The 19085-nt window shown below is 34.9% G+C and overlaps 6 protein-coding genes across 9 annotated transcripts; 1 reads left to right on the plus strand and 5 right to left on the minus strand.

Annotated features, from left to right (window-relative positions):
- Positions 1–339: 339 nt before the first annotated feature.
- Positions 340–2422, minus strand: AT5G13410 (FKBP-like peptidyl-prolyl cis-trans isomerase family protein). Of its 3 annotated transcripts, NM_121344.6 has the most exons (10): positions 2273–2422; positions 2127–2196; positions 1907–2047; positions 1547–1632; positions 1410–1460; positions 1153–1233; positions 1018–1062; positions 842–897; positions 640–715; positions 340–560 (listed from the first exon to the last, which is right to left on the minus strand). In NM_121344.6, exons 1-10 carry the CDS (start codon positions 2339–2341, stop codon positions 465–467), a joined length of 771 nt encoding a protein of 256 aa, NP_196845.1. In that variant the 5' UTR covers positions 2342–2422; the 3' UTR covers positions 340–464. The 3 variants fall into 3 exon arrangements, with proteins under 3 accessions (NP_196845.1, NP_001332703.1, NP_001332702.1); NM_001343272.1 differs by having other exon boundaries at positions 640–897; positions 2273–2415; NM_001343273.1 differs by having other exon boundaries at positions 842–1062; positions 2273–2415.
- A 4-nt stretch (positions 2423–2426) lies between these two features.
- Positions 2427–4950, minus strand: TRA2 (Aldolase-type TIM barrel family protein). Its single transcript, NM_121345.3, has 7 exons — positions 4672–4950; positions 4304–4475; positions 4161–4210; positions 3738–4038; positions 3318–3506; positions 3048–3230; positions 2427–2960 (listed from the first exon to the last, which is right to left on the minus strand). Exons 1-7 carry the CDS (start codon positions 4845–4847, stop codon positions 2715–2717), a joined length of 1317 nt encoding a protein of 438 aa, NP_196846.1. The 5' UTR covers positions 4848–4950; the 3' UTR covers positions 2427–2714.
- Positions 4951–5740: 790 nt separating this feature from the next.
- AT5G13430 (Ubiquinol-cytochrome C reductase iron-sulfur subunit) lies at positions 5741–8205 on the minus strand. The gene is made up of 2 exons (NM_121346.3): positions 7860–8205; positions 5741–6692 (listed from the first exon to the last, which is right to left on the minus strand). Exons 1-2 carry the CDS (start codon positions 8032–8034, stop codon positions 6049–6051), a joined length of 819 nt encoding a protein of 272 aa, NP_568288.1. The 5' UTR covers positions 8035–8205; the 3' UTR covers positions 5741–6048.
- Positions 8206–8607: 402 nt separating this feature from the next.
- Positions 8608–10908, minus strand: AT5G13440 (Ubiquinol-cytochrome C reductase iron-sulfur subunit). Its single transcript, NM_121347.4, has 2 exons — positions 10477–10908; positions 8608–9709 (listed from the first exon to the last, which is right to left on the minus strand). Exons 1-2 carry the CDS (start codon positions 10655–10657, stop codon positions 9066–9068), a joined length of 825 nt encoding a protein of 274 aa, NP_196848.1. The 5' UTR covers positions 10658–10908; the 3' UTR covers positions 8608–9065.
- On the minus strand, positions 10889–12701 carry ATP5 (delta subunit of Mt ATP synthase). 2 transcript variants are annotated; one of them, NM_121348.4, is made up of 6 exons: positions 12481–12701; positions 12192–12239; positions 11791–12034; positions 11587–11699; positions 11419–11505; positions 10889–11321 (listed from the first exon to the last, which is right to left on the minus strand). In NM_121348.4, the coding sequence occupies exons 1-6, from the start codon at positions 12574–12576 to the stop codon at positions 11193–11195; spliced, it is 717 nt and encodes a 238-aa protein (NP_196849.1). In that variant the 5' UTR covers positions 12577–12701; the 3' UTR covers positions 10889–11192. The 2 variants fall into 2 exon arrangements, with proteins under 2 accessions (NP_196849.1, NP_001031875.1); NM_001036798.1 differs by having other exon boundaries at positions 10949–11321; positions 11791–11890; positions 12481–12647.
- Positions 12702–16393: 3692 nt separating this feature from the next.
- IQD11 (IQ-domain 11) lies at positions 16394–19049 on the plus strand. The gene is made up of 6 exons (NM_121349.4): positions 16394–16659; positions 16896–17026; positions 17109–17414; positions 17764–17976; positions 18050–18181; positions 18271–19049. The coding sequence occupies exons 2-6, from the start codon at positions 16958–16960 to the stop codon at positions 18880–18882; spliced, it is 1332 nt and encodes a 443-aa protein (NP_196850.1). The 5' UTR covers positions 16394–16659; positions 16896–16957; the 3' UTR covers positions 18883–19049.
- The last annotated feature ends 36 nt before the right edge of the window (positions 19050–19085 follow it).

Genomic DNA, 19085 nt, shown 5'->3' on the forward strand with positions numbered 1-19085 from the left:
ACTTATTTAGAGAAATGTGGATTCATTTGATATGTTTTGTCCTTGAAAGACATAAACTCATTGAAGGACTTCTACAATGCGTCACTGCAACTTGTTCTTTTATTTTTGCAGTCTCCATTAATGATGACTCTGACATTGAACCAACATTGGCTACTCAATAAAGTCAAAACAACAGAAGCTGCTTACACTGGTTTTTGTGTTCACATTTCATTTTATTCTAAACTTTCTATGAAATGTTATAATAACTTACCTCACTATAAGGGATAATATAACTAAAAAGAGGAAGCAGAATTAACATGATGAACAGTTAGTTGGTGATGCATGGCTATTTTTTTTTTTAACACTCCTAAAAAGAGCTAACATTATATGATATAAACTGAGCTCAATTTACACAAATGTGCCAATGTAGTATACACATCATAAATAAATATATATGTACGTGAGTTAAGACTGTCGATGTTACATCAATTGGGTACAATTTTGAGGAGTTCAACATCAAAGAGAAGTGTCTTGTCTATGAGCCCTTGGTTCCTCAGCACAAAATCTAATGCACGTTGTCCCTGCGCAAACATAAAGAGACAACATTTAAAACTTATGTCTTTCTTATACATGTTTACATAAAACAAACATAAGGCTCACAGAGAAAGTCATCGGCCTCGGCCCACTCTTGTTGTAGTCATTATCCGGGTATCCTAGTTCTGGCGGTACAATTATCCTGCAATACCAAGCTAATTATTTACACTGATTCATTCTACCGTCTACCATTTGTGTGAAGAGTGAGTTCTATATGAAAAACATATGGAGGATGTGTAGAGTTAGAAATATTAGAAAGATGTTGAACCTTCTGATACCACCGAGAGCCATCCCAGAGACAGCCTCCTCAAAAGCAGGTATCACCTGGAACACCAAAATCATGCAGCATCCAGAAAGAAACAATTCATACAATCAGTAACAAAATCCATTCTTTAAACCGGTAAAACCCATATAGCAACTAGAAGGACTTGGAATTTCGCCCACCTCATTGGATCCTAAGGTAAATTTGAAAAATTCCTTATCATCGCCCTACAGATTCACAAAAAGAAAACAAAGATTAAGGACTGTATCATTGTAGCTAATGAAACAAAAAAAAAAAGAGCCAAAACGTGTTTATACCTCAAAAGAACCCCCTTTTGTTTTATTGCGAGCTTCAAATATGCGTCCATAGTACCCTATTGTGTAACCGTCCCAGTCAACCTAACATACCCAGCTTCAATTATTTATAACTACTAGCAAAACCTATGGTCTTTGAAACATTAATTTGCTAACATAGATACAAGCAAAGCAAACTCCAAACTCTCTAACCAGAGCAAACTTCTAGATAAACTTGAGACCAAGGATACAAAACCATAGATATGCAGAAATTTCCTTACCACAACTTTGTCTCCCTTTTTTGCTATAGGCCCAGTTCCTACTCGCAAATCCTGCAGCATCTCAAATCTTCAAGTTAATGATCACCGCATAGTCTAAACTATATTAGATATAAGATATGGGACTAATGAGGGGTGACCTTATACTGAAGACCAGACTGTGTTTCTGTATAATCTGGATACTTCATTTTTGTTTTGCCATAATCCTTCCCTTTAAGCGCTGGCACTGTGAATGCAAGTAATATACCAAGAAAAGAATGTGGCTTTAGAAAAAAAAGAGGCTATATCGATGATTTCAACAATCACGCACGGATAAATTAACTTCACCTAAAGAACACATCTTTCTCTCACAACCAAACTCTTAACAGTGGACAATCAAACAATGTTCCAAATTACAAATGCCAATAACTTTACTTAATAAGGCACAAAGCAACAACTTAATCGAAATGTAACCCTGAGAAAGATTCTCTGCCCTCCAAAAAGAAATTGAAAATTCTTACTGTCAGCAAATTGAGAAGCTGATGCAAAGTCTCCATCTTTAGAATCGTATGACAATGCTCCAATCAACAAACCAACAGAAGAAACCAACAACTTTCTGCGATCAAACTCTCCAGAATTATTAACACATCCACAATTCCCACCTGTTTTCAAAACTGAAGTTATAATTCAATTCACTGTTGAGGAGGAAACAGAAAAGTAAAACTGTAGAAGCAAGCCAACCAGAAGAACGAAGAGGAGCGAAGTCATCTGATTGGTCAGCTAATCGAGCAGCCACAGTCGTCCGGCATCTCTGAGAATCAAAATGAGAGATTCAGTGAATAAAAAGGAAGAAGAAGAAGAAACAGAGAGATGGTGCGGCGTCGTACGGTGGTGGAGGAAGTTCCGGCGAGCGCTGTGGATTGAGGGAAGCAGCCAAAGGACGAAATTGACGCCATTAGAGTGAAACTTAAAAAACTGATTTTTTTGTACGTCTAAAGAGAGATGAGAGATAAAGTCTCAGCTTTTTATGTAGAGAGGCTTCTAGGAACAATTGTTCATATAATCCGAACAAAGAAGAAGACAAGGACACTTTTTTACTCGCCAATTGTTTTCAGTGAAAATGTAAATTACAAATACGGTAAAAAGTAACAAACTCTTCTGAAGCATCATCTTACAAGAACAAAGAAAATAGAATAACCCATAATGTGGAACATCAAGCAAAATCCATCATAACCACTTTAGAAAGCATGCATAAGGATTGAAGAACAAAAGCCAAAGGTTCTTCTTTTTATTTTAGCGTAACCAAAAACATAATGATGACTCATTTCCTCAATGGCTGGCTAGTTTGAGAGTGTTGGCCTTGTCTTGCAGTGTACCGAGCAGACTCTCGAAACTCTTCTTGAAGGAATCTACTCCTTCGTCTTCCAACTGTTCTCCTACTTTGTTCCAGTCTATTCCCAGCTTCTCTAGTGCACTGTAAATCCCTTCTGCTTCTGACACATTCGCATCTATTGTCCTCTTCACTATTCCATGATCTGCGAATGCTTCCAGGGCTTGATCCGGCATGGTTGATACCTAAATCACACCCACAAAAACTATGAATATACTTCCAAAGCGTTAATACAGCCTATTGACTTCAACACAAACAAAAAGATGACTTACAGTGTCAGGTCCGATGAGAGGAGCGACATATAAGGTGTCAGAGTAAGCTGGGTTCTTTACACTTGTTGATGCCCAGAGAAGTCTCTGTTTCTTGGCACCTTTCTTTACCAGAGCTTCCCATCTTGGGCCAGAGAATTTCTGCTGGTATAGCTTGTATGCTAATGCAGCTTGAGCCACAGCCGCCTGCAAGAGTAAACATATCATGTGTCATAAGCTAATACTCTACTCACAGTGGCTGGTGTAAGATCTCAGCGATGAATAGAGCTTTACCTTCCCACGGAGATCTAAGGCTTCAGGGGTACCAATTTGCTCAAGCATCTTGTCCATGAGAGTATCCACCCGACTGACAAAGAAGGAAGCAACACTGGTAACTCTTGAGAGGTCATCAAGTCCAGACGCCTCGAGGCCATCCAAATATGCATCGATCACTGCTTCATATCTGGCGATTGAGAATATAAGCTGAAACAGAACAGAACATATGAGAAACGATTTAGAAAAGGTAACATCAGTGCATCCTTGGAACACCCTTGAACTAATCTAGTTTCAGGTTTAAAACGCCCAAGAAATCCAGTGATCTAGCACATCATCACACAATACATGAATTTGAAGTATTATGACTTATTTTATTTTGAAGTTCTTTAAAACTTGCAATAAGAAACTTGAATAATGAAACATACTAGGATAACTTACCGTGACATTGACACTTATTCCAGCTGCAATGACATCCCTGATGGAAGGAATGCATGGAGCAGTAGCAGGAATCTTAATGTAGACATTACGACGGTTGACAACCTTGCTAAGATATTTAGCAGCTTCAACAGTTCCTTGGGTATCATCAGCAAGCCTAGGTGAAACTTCAACAGAGACATAGCCATCCGCACCTTCTGTCTGGTCATAGATTGGCTCAAAAAGTTTGCAGGCATCCTGAATATCCTTCACCACAAGTTCCCAATACGCACTTTCAATGTCCTTTCCCGATTCCACAAGTGTCCTAATAGTGCATGTCAGGTATACCATTAACATATCAGACAACTTTTCATATAAAGAAGAACTCTAAAGTTTTAATAGCATGTTGTTAACAACCACAAGTCTAAGACAATCACAAAAAGATACCTGAATTGATCATTATAAGCATTTGAAGTGGAAATGGCTTTTTGGAAGATCTGCAAATGTATAAAAAGTGAAGAAGTAAAGACAAATGAACAAACACAGAGCAAAAGCAAAACCAAACACACAAAGAGAGATGATAAAATTACCGCAGGGTTGCTAGTAACACCTCTAACACCACGAGCAATCAACGGGAGAAGATCTGTGACTGGACGGCAAAGATTATCATACCAAGGACTCTGACCTTCCTTCTCATATAGATCATGAAGAGTCGTTCTCTTTCCAGCAGTTCCATTTCCACCAGACACTGAACACCTCACACTGCAAATTAAACAAAAAAATCAGACTTTTACCAACCAAAAAGGGGAAATACAGTTGCTTTTCCTAATCCATCTTATAAAAAATGTTACTTTGAGATTCGTGGTACGTTTCCAGCTAAAAAGATTCAATTTTTGGTGAACCCCAAGAGCGAGAAACAGAGACAAAAGACATGCATCAAATGGATATAAAGACTTACGAGAGGGAAGGTATTGATCGTTGGTTATAACGAAGAGAAAGCTGAGAAGAGGAAAGCTTTGCATTCAAAGCGCGGAAATTGACGAAGGATCTAGGTAAGACGGAGGAAGAGGAAGAAGATTTGGAGTCGACGCAGGTGGCGCGGGGAAGATTAGCGAGATTCGAAATGGTTGCCATTTTTTTCGTCGAGGGAAATACGAAAGTGTTTTTTCTTGGTTTGATCGATCGGAGGATAAAAACAAAGAAAGGGGCTTAAAAATGGGGTTGGTGAAGTTTTGAGTTAGGTCGGGAACGCAAACGACGAAACTATATCATGATGGCGATAGATGCTCATAGTTGACCATTTTCTGTCTTATTTTACATTCTAATTTCTTACAATTTATCCAAATGTTAAAACAATAAATAGTTATATACTAGATAACAAATTTATTTAATTTAGATAAATGTGATTTTTTACATCAGATGGTTTTAATAAACTTTCTCTAATGTATGATTAATCAGTCTGAAATTAGAAAACAATGAATAAAATAATAAGAGATAGAGCGGTGTCTTATGATAAACACGAGAGGTTGCTTAGTGAGGACCTTTGGCTTGTAATTAGTGTGTAATGGCCGTTGTTAGTTTGCAAGGGTCGGAGAAGTCACTTCCCATATCCCAAAAGGAAAACAACTTACAAGAGATAAGTCACTTCCCATATAGTTCATGGCCGTTGTTGGTGACCAAAACAAACAAGATTTTAACATTTTCATCTCCCACAATGGTTTTTACCCAAATCAAACTTTGGCTTTTGTGTGTCAAACATTTTTTCTTAACTAAAAAAGATTAAACAGAATAAAATATTATGTTTTTGTGTTCTTAGCCAATCTAGAAAAAATCTAGCTATGCCACTTTTGGATGATTGAATATTCATTCACGGGATGTCTTACGAATACAGTTTGAACTTATTCGGTTATCTTCCTGTAAACTATCAATCAAAGCTGATATATTACCTTTTGTTGTTTGTTTCTACGTTGGTTTTTCTCATACCTTTAGTTTTTCTTTTATGAACGTTGAGATACTATCGAAACTCAAATGTAAATACAACTTTTTAATTGGAATGACGATGTTTAGAATTATGAGATACGAAAGGAATCTCACTCATACATAGGACAAATAGGCATGTTAAATAATAAACACAGACTATGAACATAGTCGTCTTTTACTAGCGATGGATAAACGAAGATTGAGTATACTTCAAACAAAAATCACAAGTTTGTATTATTCAGCAAAAACAAGTCAATCTTGCTCTAACATGCCGGAAAATATTAATTAAAAGAAAAAAAGAACAAGTGAAGATCATCATTCAGATCCAGACTCTTGACTGTTGTGCTTTTATTAATCAACCGATGAGTAACTTATTCTCTTCCAGGAAGCTGTAGGTTGGTACTTCCAGGTTGTATGGTGCAGGACCTTTCCTAATTCTTCCAGATATATCGTAATGTGATCCGTGACACGGACAAAACCAACCACCATAATCACCAGCATTAGGCAAGGGGATGCACCCCAAATGAGTGCACACTCCAACAACCACTAACCATTCTGGATTCTTGACCCTAACCGAGTCTTCTTGTGGGTCCCTCAGGGATCCAACATCCACACTATTGGCCAGCTTGATGTCATCTTCTGTTCTTCGCCTGATGAAGACGGGCTTTCCACGCCACTTGACTGTCACGGTAGTTCCTGGTTCTATGCTCCCTAGGTCAACCTCAAGGGATGCAAGGGCAAGGACATCTTTACTTGCAGACATGCTCACAATAAGCTTCAAAACAAGCAGGCGGAGGACAGAGGCATAAACAAACCTCCCACCCGACAAGACAAAATAGGCGAATGCACGCTTGCTAGGGTCACCAGGTGGGTAACGCTCATGGTTATGGTCATCATAGACAATCTTTGAGTTAGGCGTTTTGACAGCTTCGACTGTGGCTGGGACTTCTGAACCAAAACCTATCTCATTTCCTTGAGCAAGGACTTGAGAAGAGAAGCCTGAAAATAGCATGAAACATTAATATTTCACATCAAAGGCAAACTTTATACTTGGTCAAGTGTTCTACAAGAATAAGAATAAGCCACAGGACTACCACAATCAAGATGTGACCATTGATGTATAATCTTCTAAGGAAAAACAAAAGTACATAAAACGGATTCCATGAAGTATGAGATCCATCCAAACAATTCAAACCATCGTATCAAACTCGGGGAGTGGAAACTTAAATACGATAATCTCCATAAAAAAAACAAGAGAACAAATTCAATGATCAACATGGAAACAGAAGAACAAAAAATTGGAATCTAGAAGCCAATGTGAATCACACTATGGATAACGCATTCCAATGATTTACAAGCAAGGAGCTTTAGTCATCAACCAAAGAATTACATCTAAACAGGTCAATCCATAATCCATCAATAAACTCAAATGTTCATTTCCTTCTGGACGAAAGAATGAATCAGAGAAGCCAAGTATACCAAATTCATCCAAACAAATCAATAATAACAAATTCAGTGAAACCTTAAATACTAAAACCAACGTAATAAACCAAGAGAAAAAAATATATTGATCAGATGCTGTATATTACAGAAACGCTTAAAACACAACAAAATTTCCAATGCTAAGAACAAACAAAGCTCTTTGGTTAAGAAAACATAAATTTCAGAATGCAAGTTCCTCAGCATGCCTTTAAACAGCTATAAATCCTACAAACATAGTATACAGTTAAAACATCCATGTCCCTAACAATGAAGAACTCAAAAGGATTGATACACAAGATCAAATTTCAAAAACCAAGAAGCCAGTGGTGAATCATACTATGATTAACGCACCGAAAAGAGGAAACTTTCCTAGTAAAACAAAGGATTATCTCAGAACTGAACAATCCACACGAAAGAAGTAATCATCAAATGCAATACAAATCCAGCAAGGAGAAGAATGTAGCCAAATGGTACATCAAGCTCATGGAATTCAAATCAGATGACACGTTTGTTCCCACGGATCATTGCAGATACAATACTAGAAATCTCAATCATTCCCGTGAATCATACAACCAAAAAAAGAAGACCTTTTCAAAAATCAATCAATCAAATAAAACTGCAAAGAACCACCGAAAATGAAAAATCAATGTAGAGAGAGAGGGAAAGGGTTATAAATCGGCAAACCTCTGATAAGGCTACGGTGGTAAGATGAGAGATCTGCAGAGGGGAGGGATCTGGGAGCTGAAGAGGAGTCGCCGCCACCATCGGAAAGGGTATGGTCACGGGAGACGACGAAGGAGGTCGCAGTCGAAGATCTCTGCGAGACAGAGAAAAGCCTCCTCCCTGCTACACGCAGCATCTCTCAGCTCAAATGTGAATCTAGGGTTTCGCTCTAGCTGAACAGAGAAATCCTCAGGTTTGGGACGGCCGATGCAAAACAAAACATAAGAGACTACTTACTAGTAAGTCCCTTAAAAATTGTCTTTGAGAAAAGGTCAATTTGTTTTGTTTTTTTTGGTTTTTGCGTATTACTTGATATTTTTTTACTTCAGGATTTTGATGGCATGGTTTTTTTTCTAATTTTAATTAATAAAATCTTTTGGTTTTACGATATAATTTTTTTGTGTGTGTGTATTTGTAAGATAAATTATTTTATTTGTATAAAAATCGTAATTTTTAATAATAATAATAGGGGGTCTATACTTGGTAAAGGATATATTTTGTTGTTGTAATGTTTAAACAAGATTTCCAACAAAAAGACTGTTTTACATCTGTGTGAACTTTTCAATACTAGAAGAAAGAGCTAGAAGGACATCATCAAAGAAGTAGTCATCGATGAAAACAATCTGAACAAGAAAATTAGGCTAAGATCCACAACCAGAATATGACATCTTTCATCAAAGTAGTAGTCTCGAGGTTCACAATTGGATTTCTCACTATGGAAGAGAAGGTTTATGGCTTAGTTGAGAATTGAAGGTCTTCGAAATGTCGTCTCCAGTAAGAACACGAAAGTTTTATAACACACCTTGAACCTTACCAAGTTTTTGTCTCAATTGTGATAATGGCTACAGACTTTAAGGAAAGGAAACTCTCTTACAAACGATATGTTACAAAATTACAAACATAAGAAAAATAGGGATGATACTATTCAAAACTCTTTTCAAATAATAAACAGAGACTATGAAGTATGAACAATGTATTTTCACCAGATGAGACAGATACTAAGTCATACAATGACAAGTTTGTATTATTCAGCAAAACAAGCCAATTTTTGCTGAGCCCAAAGTGTGAGGAAAGCGAACTTGCACGCTAAAATGCCGGAAAATATAAAAACAAAAACAGATTTAAGATCATCCAGACCATGACACTCGGACTGTTGTGCTTTATTCATTAACCAATGAGTAATTTATTCTCTTCCAAGAAGCTGTAGGTCGGTACTTCCAGGTTGTATGGTGCAGGACCTTTCCTAATTCTTCCAGATATATCGTAATGTGATCCGTGACACGGACAAAACCAACCACCATAATCACCAGCATTAGGCAAGGGGATGCACCCCAAATGAGTGCATACTCCAACCACGATCAACCATTCTGGATTCTTGACTCTAACCGAGTCTTCTTGTGGGTCCCTCAGGGATCCAACATCCACACTATTGGCCAGCTTGATGTCATCTTCTGTTCTTCGCCTGATGAAGACGGGCTTTCCACGCCACTTGACTGTCACGGTAGTTCCTGGTTCTATGCTCCCTAGGTCAACCTCGAGGGATGCAAGGGCAAGGACATCTTTACTTGCAGACATGCTCACAATAAGCTTCAGAACAAGCAGGCGGAGAACAGAGGCATAAACAAACCTTCCACCCGACAAGACAAAATAGGCGAATGCCCGCTTGCTAGGGTCACCAGGTGGGTAACGCTCATGGTTATGGTCGTCATAGACAATCTTTGAGTTAGGTGTTTTGACAGCTTCGACTGTGGCTGGGACTTCCGAACCAAAACCTATCTCATTTCCCTGAGTAATGACTTGAGAAGCAAAACCTGAAAATAGCATGAAACATTAATATTTCACATCAAGGGCAAACTTTATACTTGGTCAAGTGTTCAACAACACCAAGTATTAAGCAAAAATATTTTCAAGAGATAACACAGAAGAAAGGAATAACACTAGCAAACATTTAACATTAATGCATAGAATAACATAAGATTATAAAAACGGATTCCAAGAGATAACAGAAGGTGTCATCCAAACAATTTTCTACCATGATATCAAATTCAGTGAAAACTAAACTAATCTATCTAACGCAAGATCCAAGGAAGGAACTTCAATGATCATAAATGCTTAAAACATAAGAAAACTCCTAAGATAAGATTGCAAACATAGCCCTTTTGGTTAAAGATATGGAATTCCAGATTCGTTTACTGATGCAAGTATCTTATATGATGTGCCCAAAGACGATAAAACATCCATTTCCATAATAATGAATAAACTACATGTCAAAATCGATTATCTCATCAAAAAAGGATTATCTCAAAGCTGGTCAATTCATATCCGATCAATCACTATTCCAGCAAGGAGAAGAATGAGACGAAATGGTACATCAAGCTCTAATACACATCATAAGAATTCAAAACAGATGACTTAATTCCCATAGATCATCTCGCAGATACGAAACTAGGAATCTCAATCATTTCCGGACTTATACAAGCCCAAAAGAGGTGACTTTTAAAAATTTATGAATCATTCAATGGATAACACCAGAAATGAAAATCAATCGAGAGACAGAAAGAGTTGTAGATCGGCAGACCTCTTATAACGCTCCGGTGGTAAGAATTGAAAGATGAGAGATCTGCAGAGGGGACAGATCTAGAAGCGGAAGAGGAGTTGCCTCCATCGGAAAGGGTATGGTCACGGGAAAGGACGAAGGAGGTCGCCGTCGATGATCTCTGCGAAACAGAAAAAAGCCTCCTTCCTGCTACTCGCAGCATCTCTGCTCAAATGGGTTAAGACCGATTCTAGGGTTTCGCTCAAAGCAAGAACACACAATCGTAAGGTTAGAGATGGCCGATGCAAACAAAAAGATTAGTCCTTTACCAAAAAAATGTTTTTTTTTCTTCTTTGCGGATATTCCTTTAATAGTCTTCGAGAAATCGTCAATTTGGTTTTTTTACTATTAATACTGAAGAGAACAATGACGGTGTTCTAACATGATAATTATGTAGCTTCGTGGCATCTTAATGTTCATTCGTGAGTATGAATAAGCTACTTGGGCATAGTTTGTAGATTTATTTACCAAATTAGCCCAACGATTCAAATCTAAACAAAAACAATCTCATTGAAATTTGATGTCTCGAAAAGCTTTATTTCGAAGCAAACAACAATATGTAAAAAGCAAATGACAAAATTCAAAGGGAGAGAAGTGGCCAGCTATTATATTGTTTCCCAGGAGGGTCCATATTTATTTGTCAATTGGTGGCATTCATCACAAGCATGTTTTCTTGGGGGAAATTTCTCTCAAGATTTTCAGAGGTTGTTGAAGTCAACAGGTTCACGGAGGAGCCTCTCCATCTGTTGTGCCCTTGTCCTGATTGACATGTCCAACACCTTTTGTTGGAACTCTACGATTAGTCCACCGTAGATACTTGGATCAATCTACAAACACACATTACCACCATTGACATAGATGCTTATATCCATTTTATGGGTTACTAGAAAATCACAAGCCTTTGATGCATATCTGATTACATACCTTTTGTTCCACAGTGATTTTCTTCCCTGCTCCAATGATCTCCTGAAGCGTCTCAGTCAGTTCTTTCTCCTCAGCAGGGGGAAGCGGCTGTCCAAACCATATGATTAAATCCACAATACTGAGTTTATGGTTATTTAAGAGATAACAAGTATTGAGACTAAAGCTTACAATGACTGTGGTAACCAAAACTTTGACATCTCCCCTATGTGCGTTTGTCAGCTGCATAAATTTCTTCACAATGGCATCTAGGTTCTTCAGCTTTCCATTCTCAGCTAACAAAGCTGTTACAGAAAGCAAACAACTTTTAATATCAGCACAACAAGGTCAATCAAAATCATAAAAACAAGACAGTTTCAAACTTGAATTACATACAGAGGAAGTTCTTAGTGGGTTCGGCAAACTTTGCTTGATCACAAGCATCCCTAATAGCAGCCAATCTTGTCCCTCTAGGAACAGAGGGATCCTTTGTAAACTGAGCAAAAATAGGAGCTGTCTTCATTGCCTCAATCATCTCAGAAAGATCCGTCTCAATCTTTTCCAAGGAATTCATTTTCACAGCTGCAATGTATAGCCATGAAGCAAAGTTCCCATTTTCACCAACTAAAGCAATAGGCACCTGAAACAACAACAAGTATAAATCTAGATACACTTCCATTACATATTATACAAAATCCAGCTATCCGCGGTTCATCATTTATGCCAATCAAACAATTCAAGCCATTGTCGCGATTCTCGCATCTACAAAATAATACGATGGTGATAAAAGGGTGTACCTTAACATTAGCGGTTGTTTGAGCAGAAGCAGTTGCATAAGTTCTCAACTGCGATAGAAATATACAAACTTTAAAGATTGATTGATAGCATTCTCAGGAAAATAACAGAGATAGAGTTAAAAGACTTCCAAAACATCTAAAGCCGAGCAATGTAAGCGAGAAAACACGATAATCCCCATTCTATACTGTTATCAATCCAATTAGGCGATTGGATCGACTGATCTCGTAAGAATCGACTCCGAACAAAAAATTGGACTGAAAAGATTCGATTTTTAAGAATGCGAATTACCGCTGGGAAAAGCGACTTGGATCTAACGGAGGAGACAGAATCTGTTACGGCGATGGTCTTGAAGAAGGAGATCCCTGATCTGAAACGATTAGCCATTTTTGTTGCAGATAGATTTTGATTGGAACCCTAGAAATGTGCAAAAGTCGCTCAGCTGCTTTGTCGAGAGCAAAGAGATGAAACTGGTCAGAGGAAGAAAATAACTTAGTGCATTGGGCTTCACTGGGCTCATACTTATTTTATTGGGCTTATTACTACCTGTAGATAGTGGCAAATTTATGATAGTTAATTTGTTTTGCTCAGGTTTTTAGTGTTTTACCAAGTTTCAAATGTTATAGTGAGGTTATGTAATACACAACTTAACTCGTTTTTTTGTTGTAAACAAGATCTTGTAGATTATTATTTTGTATTATTGTTGATATATATATATATATATATATTCAAATTTAACTGTATATATGTGTATATGAAAAATATCATTTTTAATGTGTATTTGAACTCTACAATAATGTATTTTTCTCTATTTCAAAATAATTGATGTTCTAAAAAAATACTATTTTTCTTACGAATTAAGATGTTGTTCTCAATTTTCTATCCTACTATATTATTTGGGAAGTACTTTTTAAATGTAACCTTAATTTTTGTAAGTAATTACATAGGTATGCCATTAAAAATAAAATTTTAAAGAATAAATTAATTTATCTCTTTAAGGATTAAAAAGTTAAATACTAATTTAATTAATTAAATTTAATTTAAAAACGGAATATATTATTAATTTCCAAAAATAATAACCAATCAAAATCAACATATAAGATTTGATATCTAAATTTTAATTAATTTAATTTAATTAGAAAAATAAAATGCATTATTAATTTCCAAAAATAATAACCAATCAAAATCAACATATAAGATTTGATATCTAAATTTTAATTAATTTAATTTAATTAGAAAAATAAAATGCATTATTAATTTCCAAAAAAATAACCAATTAAAATCAACAAATTAGATTTGATATCTAAATTATCATATTAATTTTTTATTAATTATTATAGTTCACTTCTCATCTTTATATGATTCTATTTTTGCCGAAAAATAATATCATCATTATAAAAAAAATAATTAGAGTTTTTTCGCATATGTCATAATTTGAATTTTTAAAAACGAATATAAACTGTTCAATACATGAAAAATATTATAACGGATGAAAAATAGATTTAAGAAAACTTTCTACTGAGTAACGGGTCATAATTTGAAATATTTATATTCAATTTCATACATATTATATTGAAAATTTATAATCTTATATACTACAATAATTAATAACATATTAGATGTGATTCAATTTTTAATACAAGCTGGAAAATCCTAGAATTAACGGGTTTAGATCGATATTAATACAAGATGGTATACTACATGTCAAACTCTTAAATTAACAATCAAACTACAAGTGTATAATCTTAAACACTAAACAATATAGATAATATCAACAAAACATATACAACTCACAGTTTACTATACATTTAAAATCAAATAAAATAATATCATATATTTTTAAATCATCTTTACAATAAAAGTTTTTAGTTTAACTAAAATATAAGCCTACTTGCGGTATACTGCAGGTTAAAATCTAGATTATAGGGCTTATTGGATCTAAAGACGGGTCATCAAAGATTTCCTAAACTGAAGCAAAATATACTGAATATTCAAATATCTATCTATTATCAAATTATAAACAAATAAGTTCGTAAACAATTTAATATTTTATTTATGAAATCAATTAAATCTTAATCACATAAAAATTAGCACAAAAAAAAATATTCAATAATTAAAAAAAACAAATCTCTGTGTTATATAAGTTTTGATACTATATTCGAATAAAGTGTAATATACATTTTCAATTTGTATTCTTTAACTAATTTAAACTAACAAATATATTTGTTAATCTTATACCTATCAAAACTGACAATCGTTTCTTATCTTTATAGTATTTTTGCAAAACTTTTTTGGTAAATGTATTTTTGCAAGACTTTTTCAATTAAATCTTAATCACATAAAAATTAGCACAAAAAAAAATATTCAACAATTAAAAAAAACAAATCTCTGTGTTATATAAGTTTTGATACTATATTCGAATAAAGTGTAATATACATTTTCAATTTGTATTCTTTAACTAATTTAAACTAACAAATATATTTGTTAATCTTATACCTATCAAAACTCACAATCGTTTCTTATCTCTATAGTATTTTTGCAAGACTTTTTTGGTAGATTTGGATAAAAGTGCGTTCGGCTCATATGGTACATTCCCCTATTAAATAAATATGGTGCACTCCTATGTTATTAACTAAAATGTTTAGATTATAATTCAGAGTCACATCATTAATAAAAATAATATTAACAAATAAATGGCTTTTTGGCAAGACGGATTTAGAGGGACGGGTTTTTGAATCAACATTAATAAAAAAATAAAATATAATTAATCCACCGTTTCAATACGGATTAAATTTTTAATTTATTATTTTCTAAGACCACTAATATTAAATATATCAAATCATCCTAATTTAGAAAAGATTATATAAAACAAAAAATGTTATGTGGTATGTATAATGTTACTATATATAAAATTAAACTATAAAATATAAATGTATTAGAAAATGATACAATTTGCAAAACTTTTATATATAAAAAATAATTCTTAAATTTTAAAAATTACTACTTCAAAAAAAAATCACAGGACGGGTAAAGAAATTACAGAACGAGTTTTATTTTAGAATTGAGTTATATGGCGGATGTATTTGAATTAATATTTATAAAATTTTAAAATATTATTAATATGCTGTTTTAATAGGGGTTAAAACTTCAGTTTTTTAACAATTGTCTCATGAATTCGTGGTATAGCGTTAGTTAATAACAATTATAAATTATAAAATATAAATATTTTATAAAATAAAATTTGCAAGTTTTAATATATATTACTTTTAAAAAATAAATCGTCCCGCGGTATACCGCGGGTTAAAATCTAGTGCAACAATTTAAAAAAACAAAACTGATTTGTAACATTTCTTCATAATGTCATTCGATGAATAAATAATTTTTTAGAATTTTTTTTATGTTTTAATATAAAAGATTTTTTTAAAAACACAATTTGTGTAGTTTATTAATCTATGTGTCAAAAACTTAAACATCAATTAAAGAGAAACATATGGAACACTTGTTTTTTTTTTGGAACTTCGAAGTGAAACATATGGAACACTTGTTTTATTTCGGATCGTCTATATATTTTTTTATTTCTTTGATTTTGTCAGTACACTTTGAATAATTTATTTTTGGATTTACATGAATATTATTTTTTTTTTAAAGAAGAAGAATAATATAGAAGGATGCAATTGGATTTGTACTGAAGAGGTCTTGAGAGCGATACAACTTAGAGAATATGTTTTTTTCCATCTGAACAATATGCAATGCGTTGTCATTGTCGTTTGACCAATTTTTAAAAATAGTTTCATTATCATATATAGTACCTAAATTATCATCTCTTGAAAACAAGTCTTCAAATGTGAAATATGACTTTTATAGCAGCGTCGAAAGATACAAAATTAGTTGTTAATTACGGAAACATGTTGGTCTTGATTTTGTTAATACGTTATTCACTTCTTGCAAAAAAAAAGCAAGTTATTTTTGATTTTGTACTATGTTAAAGTGCTTAACACTGATCACTGATGTAGCTATTTTTGGACGGTCACTATTTCAACTTAACATTGTGTAATGCATTTATGAGTTTGGGATCTGTCTGAGGATATTTATGAAGAACTTCCACATGGAGAAACATTTGTTTACTAAATGTTGATATGACTATTCTTGAAACTTAACTTTTACACAAAAGTTAAAAACTAAACAAAATTCAACAAACAATTTGTGGTTAGCTGCAAGATCTACCAGAAGTTAGGGGATTAAGGAGGATGAGAGGGGTAAAAATATAATTTCGAGTGGGCAATGAAGTGGCACGTTCACCTGTCGGCACAGTGGAGAAGAGAACAACAAACCTTACTTCTCTCTTGTTCACATTCATAATTTGATGAACAGTCTTCTTCTCTGATGCAGAAACCCTCTCCCTGAATCTTGATTCTCTCACAATCAAGATTTGAAGCAAACGTTTTGAGAAAAATCTTTTGACACCATCAAGTAAGTTTTTATCTTTCTTATGTTTTTTGTGGTGTACCTGCATTGTGCCTAGTTTTGGTACTTGAATCATCTATTTTGGAATCTAGAGTATTGATCTGGAGTATGATTAGTCAAATCTAGGATTTTTAAGGAAAATGGTACTGAGAGATTGTATTATTTGCACATATCAGGTGTTCAGTGGTAGTGATTTGATATGATTTGGTCATTGTTTGAATGAAAGTTGGATTATTGTTCAGATTTGGTTGGCGGATTGTGGGAGGAATTCCAGAGCAATATAGCAGGTGATGGTTGTACAACAATGGCTAAGAAGAAGGGCTTGTTCACTGTATTGAAAAGGATTTTTATTTCAGAAGTTAATTCAGAAAAGGTGAAGACAAAGATGTTAATCTCATTCTAATGCTGATTGTTGTTTCTGCATCTTGTTTGATTCTTCTTGTGTACTTCTGCAGAAAGAGAAGAGAAGAAAATGGACATTTTGGAAGCTTAGGATTAAGAAAAGATTACCTTCCATTACAGCACCTCCAGAGCACAGGACAAGTCATGAATCGCATGAGGAACAGAAGGAGGAAATTGTGTCAGATGTGGGTGAGATCAGCCAAGTGTCTTGTAGTCGACAGTTAGATTCCATAGAAGAGTCAAAAGGTTCAACATCACCAGAAACTGCTGATCTGGTAGTCCAGTATCAAATGTTTCTTAATAGACAGGAAGAAGTTCTTGCTGCTACTCGCATTCAGACCGCCTTTCGGGGTCATCTTGTAAGCTTGTCTTACCCTTTTCTTATGAAGCTACTGAAAGAATCGACTCATTTTCATACTGGAGTTATGTAGTTACCTTGTAGCTGTGTTGACTATAGTTGAGTAGGTTAGGTAGAGAGCTAAGACGTTGAAAGTAAGTTTAGGCAGAAGGATTTGGGGATTCTGAATTAGTTTAGGATCTTGGTTTGGGCAGTAATATATACATTTTGTCTCCTGTGTCAGTCACCTATTAAGTCTTTTGAGAACCAGATGTGAATCTTTTAAAGCGATTTCTCTTCTTCTTTTATTGCTGGATTTTGGGTTGATTTTTCAGGTGACATGCTGACAATGTTTTTGAACTTCATTGCAGGCAAGGAAAGCTCTACGTGCCTTGAAGGGAATAGTGAAGCTCCAAGCATATATCAGAGGTCGTGCTGTGAGACGCCAAGCAATGACTACACTAAAATGCCTGCAATCTGTTGTGAACATTCAGTCACAAGTCTGTGGTAAGAGAACACAGATTCCCGGAGGTGTTCACAGAGATTATGAAGAGAGCAATATATTCAATGATAACATTCTCAAGGTATGTCTTCTGATCTAAAAATGTAAACTCGTTGCCAACAGTGCAGCAGTTTATTAGTATGTATTGTTTTCAGGTGGACACAAACGGTCAAAAGAGATGGGACGATAGTCTTTTAACAAAGGAAGAAAAGGAAGCAGTGGTAATGAGCAAGAAAGAAGCTTCACTAAGAAGAGAAAGGATAAAGGAATATGCAGTCACCCACCGGGTACTTCCTATGCACTTGTTTCATTTGGCTTTTTATTGCTTTACAAGTTTCCTAGTATTGACTTGAAACTGATACTTTGTCAACATCAGAAATCTGCGGAGTCATACCAGAAACGAAGTAACACTAAATGGAAGTACTGGTTAGACGAATGGGTAGATACACAACTAACCAAGAGCAAGGAGCTCGAAGATCTCGACTTCTCTTCGAAAACAAAACCGAAAGACGAAACTTTGAACGAGAAGCAGCTTAAAACTCCAAGGAACTCATCACCAAGAAGATTAGTGAATAATCATAGAAGACAAGTTTCAATAGGTGAAGATGAACAAAGCCCTGCCGCGGTCACTATCACTACACCAACTTATATGGTTGCAACAGAGTCAGCAAAGGCAAAGTCAAGATCATTAAGCTCCCCAAGGATAAGACCGAGAAGTTTTGACACACAGTCAGAGAGTTACTCGCCATATAAGAACAAGCTATGCCTGACGACATCAATGATGAGTGAAGCACCAAGCAAAGTAAGGATTGCCAACAATGGCAGTAACACTAGACCAAGTGCATACCAGCAACGGTCTCCAGGGTTAAGGGGATTTAACATAGGCCCTTTGAAATCATGCAATAATAATAATACTCTATTGAACGATCTCAGCATTAATTCAGAAAGATCTCTACCTAGCTGGAACAAGCAGAGCAGCTTGAGATGAGTGGATATTGAACCCTGTATATATACATACTACATACGTTCCAATGTTTCTTTTGACTTTTGAGGGTCACACTCACATATGTGTATCATCAAATATTGTTTCGTTTTTTTGTTTACACTTGTTTGTTTATCTCAACTTCAAAATTGGCTAATCATAAGATATTGTCATTTTGGTTGAGTAATATTACAAGACAAAACATAGGT

The sequence above is a fragment of the Arabidopsis thaliana genome, chromosome 5 (assembly GCF_000001735.4).
Source record: "Arabidopsis thaliana chromosome 5, partial sequence".
Lineage (NCBI taxonomy): Eukaryota > Viridiplantae > Streptophyta > Magnoliopsida > Brassicales > Brassicaceae > Arabidopsis > Arabidopsis thaliana.